The sequence below is a fragment of the Bradysia coprophila genome, unplaced genomic scaffold (assembly GCF_014529535.1).
Source record: "Bradysia coprophila strain Holo2 unplaced genomic scaffold, BU_Bcop_v1 contig_358, whole genome shotgun sequence".
In the NCBI taxonomy this organism is placed as follows: domain Eukaryota; kingdom Metazoa; phylum Arthropoda; class Insecta; order Diptera; family Sciaridae; genus Bradysia; species Bradysia coprophila.
This window is the reverse complement of record NW_023503616.1, coordinates 3,636,276-3,654,374: the sequence shown is the minus strand read 5'-3', so window position 1 is coordinate 3,654,374 and position 18,099 is coordinate 3,636,276. Positions and strand designations below refer to the sequence as shown.

General features: G+C 33.9%; 1 protein-coding gene across 5 annotated transcripts; it reads left to right on the top strand.

The window, feature by feature from the left end:
- Positions 1-1,260: 1,260 nt before the first annotated feature.
- LOC119081262 (voltage-dependent calcium channel subunit alpha-2/delta-3) lies at positions 1,261-17,275 on the top strand. Of its 5 annotated transcripts, none has more exons than XM_037189999.1 (26): positions 1,261-1,726; positions 3,602-3,683; positions 3,747-3,851; positions 3,913-4,183; positions 4,248-4,379; positions 4,441-4,709; positions 5,753-5,921; positions 5,991-6,271; positions 6,334-6,474; positions 6,532-6,615; positions 9,423-9,503; positions 9,569-9,643; positions 9,715-9,819; positions 10,262-10,333; positions 10,396-10,598; positions 10,661-10,776; positions 10,959-11,012; positions 12,137-12,230; positions 13,945-13,974; positions 14,256-14,366; positions 14,435-14,690; positions 14,746-15,012; positions 15,076-15,190; positions 15,261-15,447; positions 15,511-15,721; positions 15,786-17,275. In XM_037189999.1, exons 1-26 carry the CDS (start codon positions 1,599-1,601, stop codon positions 15,876-15,878), a joined length of 3,732 nt encoding a protein of 1,243 aa, XP_037045894.1. In that variant the 5' UTR covers positions 1,261-1,598; the 3' UTR covers positions 15,879-17,275. The 5 variants fall into 5 exon arrangements, with proteins under 5 accessions (XP_037045894.1, XP_037045893.1, XP_037045897.1 ...); XM_037189998.1 differs by having other exon boundaries at positions 1,262-1,726; positions 15,249-15,447; XM_037190002.1 differs by lacking the exon at positions 10,959-11,012 and having other exon boundaries at positions 1,263-1,726; positions 15,249-15,447.
- Positions 17,276-18,099: the final 824 nt, after the last annotated feature.

The following is an 18,099-nucleotide window of genomic DNA, read 5'->3' as shown; positions in this document are numbered from 1 at the left end:
TTGAATGGATTGAAATTCTGGTAATATTGACCGTTATGACCTACATTATTTTGAGACAAATTCTTAACTGGAGTTTCATTATAATCATTTTCTTACTCGTGGTAAGTTAAATTCACAATATTGATGTAGTCACCTAATTTTCAGTTATTTGTAGCCGATTCAATGCATAATTGTTCATATTAGTAATTGTATGGATCATATGGTTGCGATTTTCACGAATGTCGTAAGACGTACTGTAAGAAATGCTCTCGTTGAAATGTTATAGTTATTGGCTACGTATAGTACATGTGTGGTGCGAATCATTCCAGTGAACGTGAAAATTTGAATTTTAGGTACAATTCAAATCTAATTGATATGTCAACTTGGCAAAATAAATTGTATTCCTTAACATTTTTGTATTATACTAGGAATCAATACAATTCTTCTGTATATCTTTAAGAAGGGGACATCCAAAGATTCCATTTTTTGATACATTAATTACAGTCTATTTTATACATGGTTGCTTCTTCTATAATTTTGATATACTTCCAACATGGAAATGGAACTACTTTCATTCCCTAACTGAATTTATGAACATGTTCTTTAGATTTGTAAGTTCACAATTGTAACGACAACAAAAATAATGACAAGCTCTGGGTAATATCCGTTATATAGTAAAATTCATGTTAAAAAAATTGAAGTACAAGATTTGAAATCAACCGATTCAAAATACTTTGAATTAATTTAATATTTATTATTTATATATCAATATCAATGTTACAGCAGTGTTGAAGATTGCATTTGAGATCAAATCAAGAACTCGAATCGATAACCATCCTATTATCCTTTAATTTTGATACTGTATGCCGTCTGTTCAACTTCTTACTCGTATAGTAAACTTCACATGCTTTCACACGTGCTACAAACACTGTAGTTTGCCAAATAAATATAGGACAGTCTAACCGTATCAACCGTAACATATATACTTAGTGTCCAAAATACAACCAAAAAAAATTCCAAACAAGGCAAAAACACGTGTATAACCACATGCTATCCACGTGAAAAGCACATTTCGTAAACAAACAAGTGTTGCACATGCTCTTTCGTTGGAAAAACGCACATGTTTTCATTTTGCGCAAGTTCAGTTTATAGATAGAAAAGGATACCACTTGAAATAGAAGATATTGTCTTGCGCCCTACTACCAGAATCTCACCATCCATTGTCGGTTGTTGTTTTGGTTGTTTCGTACTGCTAGAAATTTCCATCGCAACTTTTCGCAGGGAAAGTCACCCTCGCTTAATTTCTAGTAAATTATTGTAGCTCCATTTTAGCGAAAAAATTTTCTCACATTAGTGAGAAATATTGTGATTGCGAATTGATGCAATATTGTAAGCATAATCCTCGAATAGATTGTCTTTACTGGATCGGAAAGTACAGCGGATTTGTTTAATCGCAAAGATTGAACGTTAAAAGTGCGATTTCAATTGAAAATCGATGGGTGTAAAAGTGTTGATGGTATTTTCTTCACGATAATACAAATATGGCGGATGTGGCTCTATTCTGAAAATATTTAGTGATTTTATTGGACGTTTCTGTTGCTTTTGTATAATCACATATAATGGAAATTAGCCGATTTACATTAATCAATCAAAGTTTATTGTTTTTACTGTTGATTTTGCATCAAATAGACGATATATCGACACACTCTCCTCCAATAGAATCAAAATGGATAAAGCAACATACCACGTAAGTACTTTAATCGAAATATGTTTTTAATATCTATAGTTTGCTACTGAAGAATGAATAGTAGATTACTATCTCGTATCCAGATTAGTAAAATTATCTGGGGGCTTCGGCCCGAGGTACTTTTACTCATCATGATACGAGATAACAAATTATTTTCCGTGTATTGTATTGGATTTTACCTTACGAGCGCTGTGCATACCAATGTTTATGCTCGTAGCGAGCAACTTTCATAAAATCTTTCACAAAAAGCAATCATGGTACTACAGTTATCAAATCTCTTCCTTCATTGGATCTAAGTATTTTCGACAGATTGAAATGAAAACTTTTACCTCCTTCACACTGTATTAGCATTAAAATAGGCGACATTATATACAGATTCCATTATATATTTCTATCGTCGTTGTCCGTTTTCATTAACCAAATATAACAGCAAACTTTTACACGTGAACGGTTTTACATATTGTGTATCTCGTGATTCAATCACTATCTTCTAGACGTCTTCTAGTTGTATTAAACATTGTTGAGTCATCAAAGCACTACAGAGTAAAATAAACCATGCAGGAGCGCTTGATTTGACTAGGTAACCTGTATTTTCTAGTAGCCTTATATTTTGCGAATCAAATTAATTCAACTTATGAGCAAAACACCTAGCAAGGTAATAGAAAAAAATAAAGTAGTACTTTAATCAAAGTATGCGAATATTTCCATTCCTTTTTTTCTTAATGTCACTGCAAAATTACCATTAAGGCTGCTAATTGGTATCAAAATACTACTCTAATTGACGTGTAAAAGCATCTATTACCCTGCTAGGTGCTTTGATGTCAGTGTTTATTTGAATTCATTTTCATTTAGTGAATTACTAGGTCCCTCATTTGACGTTTCAAAAATGAACCGTTTCTTCCTGGTTTATTTCACGCTGCCGTGATCATTGCTACACTTCATTATAAAATGATTGACTTCGACTATATGCTATGTTTCTGTTTGTTGAAAATTTGTTTGAGGACATTCATGCTATCTAAAATCAAATCGATGTGATGGTTGATTTTAATGAAGTGCTAGGGCAAGAGAAACTGTAAGTTTTGATAAGCTGTTGTCTGATGTAGAATTCCTGTGCTGTGCTTTTCTAGTTCATTTCTCCTGTAAGGTCTCAGCGATGTATTTAACATCACAGTTAAAGCAGTCCAATTCCCACACAACTCCAGGTATTTGTCATCATTTAGTTTGACTTTTTGCGTAGAATACAACCGATCTAGCTTTTGTTCATACTTGTATGCTACGCTTACTTCTGAAAGAAAATATTTGATTTGTCATGGATAGTGCTTCGGACAACTTCGACATTTACAATTAAGTAACAATTATTGATTGAAGTGACAATTAATATTGAAGTAACAATTTTCTTATTAATGTGACGTAACATTGTTTCATTGTTTATGAACGTCTAGATTAACTATACTATAGCCAAGGTATCCATATATTTTGAGAAAGTTTACAATTCATAGTGTTGCAAACGAAATTTCCTGTTTTTTCTCAATGTAAACACAACAATTTCACAACAAAGACTCCCGGTGCGGCGTTGTGAAAAAGCAAAGCACCTAGCAGGGTAATAGAAAAAAATAAAGTAGTACTTTAATCGAAGTATGCGAATATTTCCATACCTTTTTTTTCATAATATCATTGCAAAATTACCATTAAGGCTGCTAATGGTATTATTGGTATCAAAAAACTACTCTATTTGACGTGTGAAAACCTCTATTACCCTGCTAGGTGCTTTGGAAAAAGACATTCCTACTATAAAGAGTTACAAGAATTTATGTTTCGACTGCGATTGTTCCGTTAAAAATGAAAATTTGACCATTCTATCTATAAAATTTACAGAGTAAAATCTTGGGCTAACAAATTAGGTGGTGAATTGTGGCACCTTGGCGACTTTGTCACACGTCGAAAGGATGTACAAGAAGTAAGATAATTGTGAAATTATTAAATAAACAGATGATAAGTATTCAACGGCATATACTTCCAGAGTTTTAAAACAGCAGAAATTGTACCCAAAAGTGGTAAAAGAATTATAGAACCTATGGCACAAGAGCTAAAATATATGTTCCATCAGAAAATTAGTGCGGTCAGGGTGAGTTAACAAAAAAAAAACCATTTGATTTGCTCTGTAAGTCATCACTTCTATAAAACAGCGAATCATGGAATATGCACAAAATACAGCTTTATCTCACGAAGGGGCACCAGTGATTCAAAATACTGCTTACTATAATGCGAAGGAAATGTTACAACCTGGAGATCCGGAACCGACGAATCAAACTAATGTTGCACTAGACGATAGATCAATCCAAATTCCATTTATTCCACCCTTACGTATAGAACTTAAAAAGAATAAACGTTTTTTCGACACTCCTGTAAATACTTCGATGAGCTCTGTTCACGTTCCGACAAATGTCTTCGACAGAGGTACATGCCTGATATACAATTTTATAGTTTATAATTCAAAAATGCAATTTTAATGCACCTGCAGACAATGATACCCTTTGGGCTATCCAATGGTCAAAGAACTTAGATGCCATTTTTTTATCGAATTACATGGAAGATCCGACGCTTTCATGGCAATTTTTTGGTAGTGCTACGGGATTTATGAGACAATTTCCAGGTATGTCGTGAAGCAATTCCATCACTTGTTTGCTATGTTTTGCCATAACCACCCAATATAGCTTCACAGTGGAAAGACGACAATTTTGAAGATCCTGTCGATCTGTACGACTGTCGATTGAGATCATGGTACATTGAAGCAGCTAACAGTCCGAAAGACATTATTATATTAGTTGATGTATCTGGATCGATGACCGGTCAAAGGAAAGACATTGCCAGACACGTCGTATACAACATTCTAGATACATTAGGACCCAATGACTTTGTCAATATCTTTAAATTTTCTGAGAAAGTGGAGGCGGTGGTGTCGTGTTTTAATTCAACAGTGCAGGTAAGTGAAGTTTTGAAGATATTAGTTTAGGTATAACGTTGCGCCTATTGCCTTCAACTTCTGTGGGAAAAGATAAACGATAACAGTAGTGGCTGAAAAACCATTTTTTTTATTTATCAACATAACTTTACTGACGAAGCTCTATTATGAAAGTGACATAATGATAAGTTAAGGTGACACCATCCTGTTTTACTACTAAGCTTAACATGCTTACCTGTACATCCAGCATCTTCGAATAGCAATATGCAATTATCGTTCAAATCAACAGATCGAACACGTTTGTCCATGTTGAGGTCCGACAAGCTGTGGCACTTTCCTTCTTTCATTGAAACGGGTTGCTCTTTTCCAGAAAGGAAATAATTTCGGTAAAAGTAGACATAGGAAAACCAGCATCTCGGTATTGGTGACGGTGATGTTGATGCTATTACAGACAGAAATAATATAATAAGTTGCTGTTGACGATTGAAAAACATTCTAGGTCAAGATGGTTTATTTAAACAATTGATTATGAATTACACAACGAACGTCTACTGCACACAAATCAGTTTTTATACTGCAACTGAATGATGGTATTTTAGGAATGCTTTTGCCAACGTTATCCGAATTCTAGGTCGAATTTATTTGACTATAAAAAATATTTCAGCAGTCAGTGTTCGTGTTCTTTTTTGTTTGATTTTCAAACATCTCGCAAAATTGTATGAGGAACTTTGTCACATTTGGAGCCGAGGGCGAGGTATGAAAGTACAAAAGTTGAAATAACAGACTAAGACTTCATATAACGCGGATGGGCGATGTTCAGGCTCAGTACAGTTCGCATTTTTTAGCAACTAATGATATGGTCCTATTGATTGAGCTTCGAGGTTCCACAAGTTTACATCGTTTTTTTTCTTCAAGGCAAGGTTTTTTTTCGGTGAAAGGGGTCACGATGGCCAGTTTCACCGAAACCAGTCTGGCGGCAACTCGAAATTCTTGCAATTATATGCCACAATATTACAAGTACTTCGATGAAAGAATATTAACCTTAATTTTACAATTATTTTCAGGCCACCTTGGCCAACATCCGAGAACTAAAAATGGGTTTGGAGGAAGTGAAAACCGATGCAATTGCCAATTATTCGTCGGCAATAGATGTAGCTTTCGAAGCGTTAGAAAGTAGCAGAGACAATGATCGCGCATCGAATTGCAATCAAGCCATCATGTTGATATCGGATGGTGAGCGCTTGTGTGATCAGATAATTGTATTCAAATTACTTCTTATATGATTTCCATTATGTGTGTTAGGTGTGCCATATGACTTTACCGCACAGATCGAAAAGTACAATTTGAAGAATGACACCTTTAAGCCAGTCCGAATTTTTACATATTTAATTGGTAAAGAGGTTGCCGATGTCCAAAAAATCAAAGATATGGCTTGCTCGAATCGCGGTTATTATGTGCATCTGAGTACATTAGCAGAAGTTAGAGAACAAGTGTTGCATTACATACCTGTGATGGCTAGACCATTAGTGTTAGGTGGAGATAACCACCCGATCATTTGGACGCAAGCGTATGCTGACAAAATTGTTAGTCTACAGTTGTTTCACATTTTACAGCCTTTTGACGACTCATTTATCAATTACATTAGGATCCACAAATGACCGATTATTCGTGGGAATTGCAGGAAAGATCTGAACAAAAAAAATTATTTGAAAATTACAAACAGGATAAAAAATTTCACGGTTCAGCAGAGGAAACAAATAGACGACAAGCAGAGAAGGAGAGAATGGTTAGTTTTTTTGTGAGAAATTTTATTTTTTTTTTATTCACAAATCCATTGTATCAGAGCTATGAAGAGGACTATGGAACTGGAAAATATAACCTTGTGACCACAGTTGCGATGCCAGTGTACGATAAACGAAAGAATGCGGTAAGTTTAAATTTTTCTTCAGCAGCAACCATCACAGCTTATTTCAGAGATTAGATTTTGCAAAATCGGTGAATAGGGGGCAAATACAATTTCTAAACGAACAAAAAATCGCTTCTTACATTAACACTATTTTTAAATAACATTTTTCTATCAATGAAAATCAACAGAATATCACTGAAGATGTCCTTGTAAACGAGGCTTATTGGGTGACTGTGACACGTGAGGTATTAAGGACGGATTTAAATAATTTAGAGAATTTTACCTTTTACATCGCTAGTCATTGTTGATTTTTTCTTTTTTATTTTTGAAGGTAATACCTAACGAGTTTTAGATGTCCCAGTTAAAATATATTGAAGGGCTGGAAGTTAGAAAATTTATAATTGGTTTTGTAAATTTGAGACTAAATTTTTTTTCTAGAAAAAAGCGTTCGTAAAACTAAACTGAAATAGCCTGTTAGATTCTTAGCTGTAAATTGTAATTTAAAAGCTATGGTGTAAATTGATCAAAGAAATCGTTTCTAAATGAATCACATTTAGGGTATAAAAAGTGGTTGGCATAACGTTAATTTTTCCTTTAAATCTTTAATAATTTATAATTTATAATTGGAAAGCTGTTTGTGAAGTAAACAAAAACCGTTCGTTAATTAGTATACTTTGTCTAGGTCGTTTTTAAATTTTTCTCTGATTCGTCACTTCAAAGAAATTCTCCAACAAAAATTCTTCAGAATATTACCTGTAACAGGTCTTCGGGTAACTTTCTAAAATGCCCGTTACCTGTCGCAGATAACTTTATTTTCCATATAAAAGTTAAATGACAACAATTTTCTTCATTTTTTATCGGTGCCAAAGCACCCAGTGTAATATAATAAAATACTTCAAAACCATTTGTATCATTAATAGTCATTTTTGCAGTACCATTGATGCCATCAATTTGATACTTTGCTTTCTCGGACTTGGGAAACGCTGTTTTAGTGAAAGAGTCAAGTCATACCATCTGAAAATAGAGCGCAAAGAATGAAATACTGAAAAAATTGTGGCGGCTCTATGGGCCAACCGAGGTTTCCTCTTTGCTACGTTCTCGTATTTCCTTACACTTAAAAAATAGAAGTCAAATATTTTGATTCCTTTCTTAAGTTGGTCAATACAGGCCAGTTTAATAAGGGCATGATGTGCGTAAAGGATCCATTAAACATGTACGAGTAACAAAATTTGTACAAATGATTGTACATTTGTGTTCTCAAAATAGATTTCTATTTGGTTGTAAAAATTGTAATTAACGAACGGTCATAATTCGTCCTGTGTAAATTATACTCCTTCTAGTTAAATTTATATGTGCTTTAATAGTCCGACATTTGTTTTTAATATTTTCTTTTCAAATATTCGTCATTTTTTGTCTATCAACGCTAACGTTAGAGGATGTAGTACTTGTAGTACTCTCAATAAGACAGTAGAACAGCTAATGGTGTAGTACATACGAAATTCCTAATGAGATTTGCAAAATATATCAGTAGTATACGGAGGTTTTGGATACATTTAATGAACTACTGAAAAGCTCTCATGTTGAAAATCTTATCGTAAAGCTCAGTCAATGTCTGAATAGATCTAACGTTCTAGTAAATGATATAGCCGTTCATTATTGATTTGGATTTTTAACACTGTAAAAAAGGTTAAGGGTCTCGCAAAAATGAGTGGTTATTGCAACAAGTATGGTTATTGTTAATTAACTTCGAAATATTAATGTACATCTTCTTGAACATGGTTGGATCATGGATCATTTAGTAGTGTAACGACAAACGGATGGCTTCACAACTGTTATCTTATTTTAAAAAAAAAATCGGTATTTTACTCCCGAATGTAATAATTAGCAAGGTATTCCGTCATGAACTGATCCAAACTTGAGCGTAAGTTCTGTCTACGAAATTAAATGGGTGAACGGGTACGGCATGGCTATTTAGAGTTTATTTTTTGTTACTCAGCACCTATTGTATTGTAATCGAATTAATATACTGATCCTGATGCATCCCTGGGGATGCAATGTGAAATTTATTTTATAGTTGTTGGGAGGTAAACACTTCCATAAATCGGGTTATAAATGAAGTCTAGTATTTTGTGTGATTATTGACGCTAGGTTTACATTCAGATCAATACGCGATTCACACGATAACTGGAATTTTTAACTGTTGTACACACCAGCTTCATGTGGCAAATGAAGTAAAAAAAAACTGTACCAGAAGACACTTCAACACTTCGAACTTTACTTTATACCGTAGGAATTTTTTATATAAAATTGCTAGAAATAATGGAGTTGCAGATGTCGGTGAACTAGACGCATAATCTTTCACAGAGGACATATCATCATGTGTTATCGAGAGGCCAAAAACCGTATTTGAGGTCATAATAATGAATTAATATTAGCACCTCTGTCTGAAATGTTTATTTTGGCGATTTGGAAGTTATGTGCCGTATGGTACACAATTCAATAAACATTTAAGACAGAGGTGCATAATATTTATTATCTGCCGAGAACAGATATATCGAGAGAAACAAATTTTCCCTAGAGGTTATTGTTAGGAATACTTATTTGGAATATATGAAATCAAATATCAGGCTCGATAACCGGTGATTTTGCTTGACTGTGAAAGGTTAAAATTACATTTTTAAAGAAAATAGTTGTTTTAGGACAAATTGCGTATGATTTAGAATTATATTCTGTAGAGTTAAGTTCATTTTCAAAAAATTATTTATTAAATTTAGAGCATCGTACAATCTGCCATCTGTAACGTTAATAACAAAGTTATGTATTTTCAGACTTATATTGCAAATTTATTAGGTGTCGCCGGAATCGACATCCCGATTAAGGAAATACAGAAATTTTTGGCACCATTTCAGGTTTGTTTTCTCGGATACATTACTTTAACAATGGTGTCTTCATACCAGTACTTTTGATCATTTAGCTAGGGGTCAATGGTTATGGTTTCCTAGTTACCAATAACGGATTCATTTTGTCACATCCTGATCACCGTCCAGTGGTATGTAATGGATTATTTGAAGTGTGAAACAGCTGTAATTGAGACTTATTTTTTCTATATTTAAAATCTAGTATCGGGGTATATTGAAACCGGATTACAATAGTGTTGATCTAGCTGAAGTGGAATTGATAGATGATGATTCAAATCCACGAGACTTTAGCGAGGATTTGATAACGGTAAATGAAATATTATTACAAGCGATAACGACGAAAGAATGTTGAAATAATTTTGATAATTAGAGGATTGTTGTTTTTATTGTAATTTTTGAAAGCATCGAAAGTGCTGTTGAATCATTCAAAGTTTAGCAAATATTTCAGCAAGTCATGCTTGTGAAACGATCTGTAAAAATTCTGTGCACCGATAATTTTAGTTTAACACATTCAAATTAATTGCGGCTTGTCAACTTTCGGCAGCCTGGACTTTACTTAAATAGTCGAATGCCTCCAAATAAATTTTTAAAAATCTAGAATTTAGTTTTGGATTTTTAGAAATTTATTTAGAGGCATTCCTCGACTAGTTAAGTAAAGTCCAGGGTGTCGAAAGTTGGCAGGCCGCAATTAATTTCAATGTGTTAACGTTAAGTATGCCATTACCACATTTTCGTTTTATTTTTTACAGTTCCGCGCAGACATAGTAAATCAAACGACAGGTAGTAGATTTTTGGTCGTGAAACAGCATATCGACAATATGGTAATACACATTTTCATTTTTGTACTTTTTTTACCCTCACTGACACAAATTACCAAAAATAGAAACGTGTTCTTCGATTAACTCGTTGGTACTATTGGCAACCTATCGAAAACACTACGTTCACTCTAGTTATAGCTATTCCAAAACCTTATGGGTTATATCGTGTAAAGTTAAAAAATGAGCACGACATTCATCTGTTGATGAATAAAGGATTGAATTTGACTAGTCTGTTCGTAGGAAATGATTGGACAATTCATCCTGACTGGTAATTTTTGTTAAACAAATAATATTTTTGTTCGATTAAATTATGCACAATCGAAATTGCAGGATATATTGTCGGTATAATAACGGAAGTGACAAGACTCCAGAACAGGAATTGTTATTTTTTTTGAACAAAATTAAAGGTGGAGCCTGGAAATGGAAAGACAGAACGTCCCACTATTGTAAGTCTTAGATGTCTGTGAAGCAAATTATGCGACGAATCATTGAGATTGTTTGTCATTCAATTAACATTTTCGCATTTATAATTCAAAAAGTATTTTTAGTTGAATCAAACAACTTTCATGTCAGCTTTTTCATAATATATTCTGATTAAAATCATATCATTAAATGTGCAAATCCACAGCTAACGCTAGTGCGGGACGAAAATCATCCGCTTATGATAAGGATTCATATTATTGTAAGTACTAATTTAAGTGTGGCGATCCCGTTTACAGTGAGTGTTAGTGTTACCCGACGATATACATACTTTAGTTTTGAATTTTAGTTCCAATTAGGTTTTAGTCTTGTTTTGGTGATGAAGTCTTGCCAAAATGGTTTTTACTTTTAATATTTTTTGAACATCCGCTGTAATAAGTTAATATCCAAGAATAGGTCTCAGAAAGTTTTGTAGATACAAAACAACCAAAATTTGACTCAAAAAATTTTAGAAAGAAAATCGGTTTTCGTGTGAATTTTGTTGATCCGAGGCGTAGTTGAGGTCAGTAAACACACGAAAACGAATATATTTTCCTTTTAAAATATTTCGAGTAATATTTTCCTTGTTGCATTTTTTGAGTTTAGTCGTAGAATGCCATCACTGCAACAATATTAGTGGTTTTGGAAGTATGCACAAGGACTTGCGTGCCAGCTTACTCATTCGACTGATAGATATACTTGGAATTGTTATTTTCTCAAAAATTACATAAGTTTGCAGAACAGTACAAGTGTACTTAGTCAAAGTAAAAATTTTCATTTCGTTTCTATTGTCTTTGCGAATAGAATATCTAGCGTAAATTGTCTGCCGCGCAGGCCGTTATAAAGACGTAGTTTACGCTTACCTACGTATCCCCCTCATCCAGTTACAAACTCTTTTAATGAAAATGATAGTTATCTTTAAAACGTTTAGTGTTACCATCACGTTTTGATAATAAAAAGAAAATTTCAAAAGTTGTCACAATGAAATCCAACACAATGACTTTTAGTGTAATTTGTTAGCTGGGGAATTGCGTTATCATTATAAATAAAACATCCATATAGCTTCACACATACTTATTTCTTTTACATAAATCGAATCAACTCGCATTTTATCGTCTTACCTTTTGCCTTAGTTAAACTATACAGCATTTTCAATTTGTATCTAACAACAGAGAAAATGCTAATCAACTGTAGCCATTTCAAATCGCTGAAAACCTCTTTCAAAGAAATATTTAAATCTCATTTTGATGTTCTAGAGCTTAGAGCAACCCATCTTCATTTTTTAACAAAACGTTTAGAAGTCATAGATAGTATTTTTGAAGGAAATGAGAAAAAATTTATTTTTAGGTGATCGCGAACTTATGCAGCAACTGGTATTTGATGCCAAAGCTACTCAGTGGTTTTCCGATAAAAGAAAAGATGACAAATCCGTGGAAAAAGGGTAAATGTCTTTAATGAGTGTAATTTGAATGTATATGCAGGGCAGACTTTAATATTTCTACAAAACATTTCCCAAATTTATTTGATGTTGGACGTTGATGTAACTCAGATATTTTTTTTACAGAAATTGATTTTTTTTTATTTTGTTGGAAAACGTGAAATATTAGAGTCTGGTTATGGGACATCCATAAATCTCGTCAGCACTTTTTACTGGTTTTTAAACTCAGGCTGAGTTACTCAGCTCTTGTCATGCCATTGTTGCCATGCTCTTTTTTCGCGAACAAGAGACCGAATAGCTTAGAAATTTTGTTAAAATAAACTGATGTTAACCGAATCCAACGTTATTGCTAAGTAGTTTATGCCGATCTCACCATAAACCGGCGTATCTCTGAAACCAATCCAAAAATTGTACAGAATTCCTAGAAATTGTTTTGATGCTATTAAAAGATCCGCCGGTATATCATGAGATTGACGAACGTTTATTGGGAGTTTTGAGAACAAAGTCGACAAATAAGTAGACAAGTACGTCTAATTAGCATTCAGGCCCCCCGGCCTTTTTTGTCCTCTGTTCGTCGAACCCTAAACTCCCGTGTATAGTGACGACGTCATTTGTGGATGTCCCCTCAGGTGAAATACACGATCAAATGCTCGTGCCATAACACGGAATGGAGGCTTTAATAATATTTGAATGCACTCTTGATATTTTTGGATATTATTGACAAGCTTATAAATGCACCGAATTATAACTTTTTACGTTCAAAATATTTGTAAATATTAGTTTGGTCCACATATTTAACACAGAAGAACGAGTGGAACGAAGGAATAAAGCGAAACGAATGAGAACGTAAAAACTTAAAATGCGGTACGTTTAGCTCTGAACAACGTTCCTCAAAAAAAAAATGATTTTCGAACGCATCATGCGGTTTGATTTGAGTCACGGCACATAGGCTACAGAGTGAATGCTTCTAATAGTAATAATAGTATGGTAGAGACTCATCCTGTAGTATCGTGGTATACGAGCGCGTAACGGTTCAAAGATGGTATCCGATTTAACAGACTTTGTATGTATACTTTGAACCGTTGTGAGCGCTCGTTTTCTTTTTTGCAATTAATATTAGACATACCCCTCTATCAGTATGACTAATTACCAAATGTACTACACATGAATCTGCAGCGAAACGACCTTCCGAAATTTTTCTCTTTTAAATTCGAACGAGTCTCCTCCAGGTTACCTTAGTCCCATGGAATCAATTTTTTACATCATTACAACTATAATTACAACCTCTACAGATTACAGCTCTAATTAGTTCTGTATCATTCACTCTAGCGCATCTAGTGCTGTCGAAATCAAAAGTATTTGCAAAACCTTGTTCAGGGCACCTAGCATATTAACAATAACCAAAAATATTCATTCTTTTTTTTAAACCACGCACTGTGGCTAGTGACGGAAAATGATTCGATTATAGCAACAAAAAAAAATCTTTCCTCATGCACAGTATGTTGGTCGTGATATCACCTCGAATGCTAATTCAAACACATTTTCAAATTTCATTTTCAAAAAAATATTGTCTGTAGCTTTACCGTGGCATTTTATTTACCTAGGCTGTTTCAGTTATCTTATCCATTTTACTTAATTTTAATGCACAATTTAAATTTAGAATACACTGAAATTTATAATTTGTATACAATTTCGCACAATTTTTAATACGGAATAGCATAAGCGCACTTTTCAAGAAACTTCCAAGGTAAAACATTGTTTCATTTATTGGAATAGAATGGAGAGACTCCCGTGCAAACAAATATTTTTCATTTAACAATTTTGTTAGCACAAATCATTAGAGGACCTACCTACCACATTCATCACCAGTATTAAATAGAAAACGTTTTTATTTTTGTATAAAATTTCTTACATTCGAAGGTAATAATCTTGCACGGGAAGAATCTTCGTCATTTTTAACACTTTAAACACTTGTGAACCTCACATTTTCGCAATTTAATCTCAATTTTTATTATTGCAAATACGCAGAAATGAATTTAATAGGAGGTTTGGAGTAAAAGTTGTATTTTTGGCCACTCAAAGCGGACTAACTCGATGGAAGTATTTCGATGATAAAAAAAGCACTGATGAAGAGCCTGGGTATGAGTTTTAATCAATTTTATTTAATATTAGAACCGGTGTAAAGTGCATAAAAAATGATTCCTTAGCCAACGTTTCAATGAGTTACACAATCGTGCAATTGATGAAGTGTGGTACATGAGGGCAGTTGAACAACATTTGGTCGATCAGGAAAGTTTCGTATTTTCGGTACCGTATGCAGTGGGTGATGCAGATAACACTTTAGTTACTGCCAGTCATGCAATATTTGTAAATGAAGATGTGCGATCAGCGCCCGCTGCTGTTGTTGGACATCAATTTCAACATGCAGCGTTGTACAATTTATTTATGAATGTCACAGGCAAGGTAAAAGAGCTGAGAATAAAGTTGCATTCCGATTCTCATCAATTGATTGATTTAGTGTGATTCCTGTGACAATGAAATGCAATGCTTCGTAGAAGATGAAACCGCACGTGTAACTCATTGCTATATACTGGACAATAACGGATATGTTGTTGTTTCGCCGAAAAAAGATGAGACCGGTTCGTTCTTTGGTGATGTTCACCAATGGCTGATGAGACGATTTGTGGAAGAAAAGATATACCAAGAAGTAAAGATTCATAACTACCAAGCTGTGTGTGAAAAACCAGAAAAGACCGATGGTAATGCGGGAAGCATTCTGCAAGGTGTAAGTATTGGCTGGTTTCGGGGTTGTGTCGAAGTAAAGTTTACAATTATTCTTTGAATCTAGCCAATCAAACATTTTCTCAACATTTTCAAATGGTTCGGACGAGTTTTGACCTGGACATTTATACATTTGACTATGATAACACCTGCTTATAGCTATCCAAATTATGAAGAATTTGGTTCGTTCGAAGACAATGTTGTCTATTGCAATGTATTTACAGATTATTATCAATGCAGGTTCTTATGCAGATGCCTCAACATCAGATCCTAATGATAATCCTTCAGACAATTCGGCAGAAGAGAAAGCTAAAGTAGATAATTCTGTAATCATAAATCGAACACGCCTTCAGCCATGTGATAAAGTAATTTCTTTGTACACTCTTGGTGCAGTGGGAGGTGAATCCATTTATAACGAGCCAGCAAATGATTGCGAAAAGTACGTGTACTAATTCCGGTCTACCAGACATCCTATTACTTCCTATTCTGTAAATTATTTCAGGCCATTTGTTGTGGTACCAATACCCCAAAGTAATTTGATATTGGTCGTGTTTGAGGCTCGAATGTGTCCAGTGGCTACAACTAAGCCAATCTCTATTGTACCTCGAGAATATACATATGATAACAACGGGTCATTAGCGTGTTACCGTGTTGGCAACGATAATAAACTGATTAGAAGGAGACCATCAAGCTGCATTCGATATCACGTTAATGTAATCGGAGTCAATTTTACATTCGTAAGCTCATGCAATAACTTCAATGATTTTATTTTTTCAGGAAAGCTCCATCGACCAATGCGGTCGAGGATATTCGATATCGATGAGCATAACGTTAATAGCCTTTCTAATAATCGTTCAAGCGTTACTTTAGCAGAAATAATTTAATGATACAGTAGTGGGGTACTTATTAAACAAATATTAGTCACGTCTTTGCTTAAAATAAATTTTTTGTAAACATGACCACCACCTTCGTCCGAAACGCGTGTACTTCGATATAAATATTAAGTTAGTTATCCGTTTCACCTATACTCATCAAACAATCATTTTCATTTCAATTAATCATTTTCTTCTCTTTACCATTTTCAATGGCGTGTTACCGACTATACGCTCCGTAGACGTAGCAGACGAATGTCTTGGAAACACCTAATCAGTGGCCAAATAATTTGTATTGAATTTTAATCTTTTTCGGACGGCTATTGACAACGACGATGAGAATAGAGATACCGTTTTACAGTTTTATTTGCATAAATATCTACAAAGTCACACCTTTTGTGTGAGTCCCTTGACTGCTTTATTTTTTTTTTGAATACAAACAACTACCCCAAAGTCACGCAAAAACTTCAAGATTGTAGGAAACTTCTAGATTGTAGGACCAATACAGCCCATCTTCGAACTTAACGTCAAACAAAAACGTTTTTGGTAATTCCAATGAGTATTCATCAGTTTAATTTTTCAGACGAATTTTCCCAAAGTATGACAAATATTTTCCTCCATTTAAGTTTGTTGGTCATACATTCGAATGTATGAATATTCATAATTTTTCAATCATAGTACATAGTGAACATTTTTAGACAAACATTTTAGTGTTCACCACCCGTAAGACCCCATGACCTTCAGTCATACTTTTACCTTGCAAACGACTCGTTAAAATCACGTCACAACTTCGATAACTAATCAAATGACGTATTTATTTACAGTCTGTGAAAAGTTAAAATGTTTAGTGTTCGAATGAAATCGAAGTAAAGATGATTCATCTTAAAATTTTCAGTGCCTGTCTGGCTAAGAAAGCACTCTTTCCTCTACATGAGCGGGACCAGAACAAGGAAGGATATCACGAAGAGTTTGATTGAAAATGAGCCATCCGTTTCGCTTTTAAATTCAAAATTACATTACTGGAAAGAACAGGTTAAGACAATCTCGAAAGCAACAGGCAGAAAAACGTGAACTCAGTGGATTTTTTCCATATAACATTTTTTAGGCACATAAAATGTCTAAGTCGAGAAACAGCCAGATAATGTCGTTCCCACTATTTTCGCGATCAGGGAGTCTTAACTAAGTTTGTAATCTGTCATGCGGAACTATGATACTTCTGTACACACCCGACGTTTATATTCTTGGTCTTACCCTGCCCTTTTAAAACCGAGAATGTTATTAATGAGTTGAACAAAATTGATCCATGGACTGATACATACTAACTCTCCTATTTACTGCGCGGTGTTTCCATAGATTTTCGACAATCGAAAACATAAAAACAAATTCATTTACAAACAAATAACGTATTTGTGCTTTAAAAATCTTCTAGCTTTAACAGAACGTTTATACTACAAATTTTGAAAATACATTTTTACTTGTTATTATAATTATCAATACGCCCAACAAGATCCTGTCTTATGCTTTTCATTTAATACATAAAATTGTCGATCGTTTTCTATTTAAATTAAATATCTTTGAAAGTATGAAAAATTATAAAAACAATGTACATTTTAGCTAAGTATAATAAATTAATTGTTTTTTATTATGATCTTTAAACAAAATTGTTTATTATATCGAATGCTTGACCTCTTCGCAACAATTCCATCATGTGATATTATTGTCCAGAAATTATCACACTGGAATTTTTTTAACGGTCTCCAAAAATTGAAGAAATTTTTAATTTACCGTTTCACGGCAGAGAAAAATAAACCAGGCAGTAGCGGTTCATTTTAGAAACATCAAACAAGGGACCTAACACACTGTATGAAAATGAACTCAAATGAACGCTGACATAAATTGAAAAAATTTATTCGCAACTATGTAGATTATTCAGGTCCCTAGTCAAATCAGCGCTCCTGCCTGGTTAACTTTACTCTGTCGTGACCGTTTGCAATAATGCCTCGAATGAAATTTTTTGTGACATTTTCCATCTCGAAATGCAAATCAATTTCAACTTTTTGAAATTACATATACAACTCTGATTCCGCCAAAGTTCTGAAAGAACCTTGGATTCCGCCGCCATCGATAATTCAAATTTTTATATGGAAATTTGCAAGTTAATTTTTTTTTGTTATGAATGAGCTTTTCCTCAATTGATGCCATTCAATACGAGATTCTTC

Excerpts from the sequence above, each read along its gene's own strand:
- LOC119081262 (XM_037189998.1), top strand. The coding sequence starts at position 1,599 with ATGGAAATTAGCCGATTTACATTAATCAATCAAAGTTTATTGTTTTTA. Across the intron at positions 6,272-6,333 it reads AAGCGTATGCTGACAAAATT|GATCCACAAATGACCGATTA; the intron begins GTTAGTCTACAG and ends CAATTACATTAG. Across the intron at positions 15,013-15,075 it reads CGGGAAGCATTCTGCAAGGT|CCAATCAAACATTTTCTCAA; the intron begins GTAAGTATTGGC and ends CTTTGAATCTAG.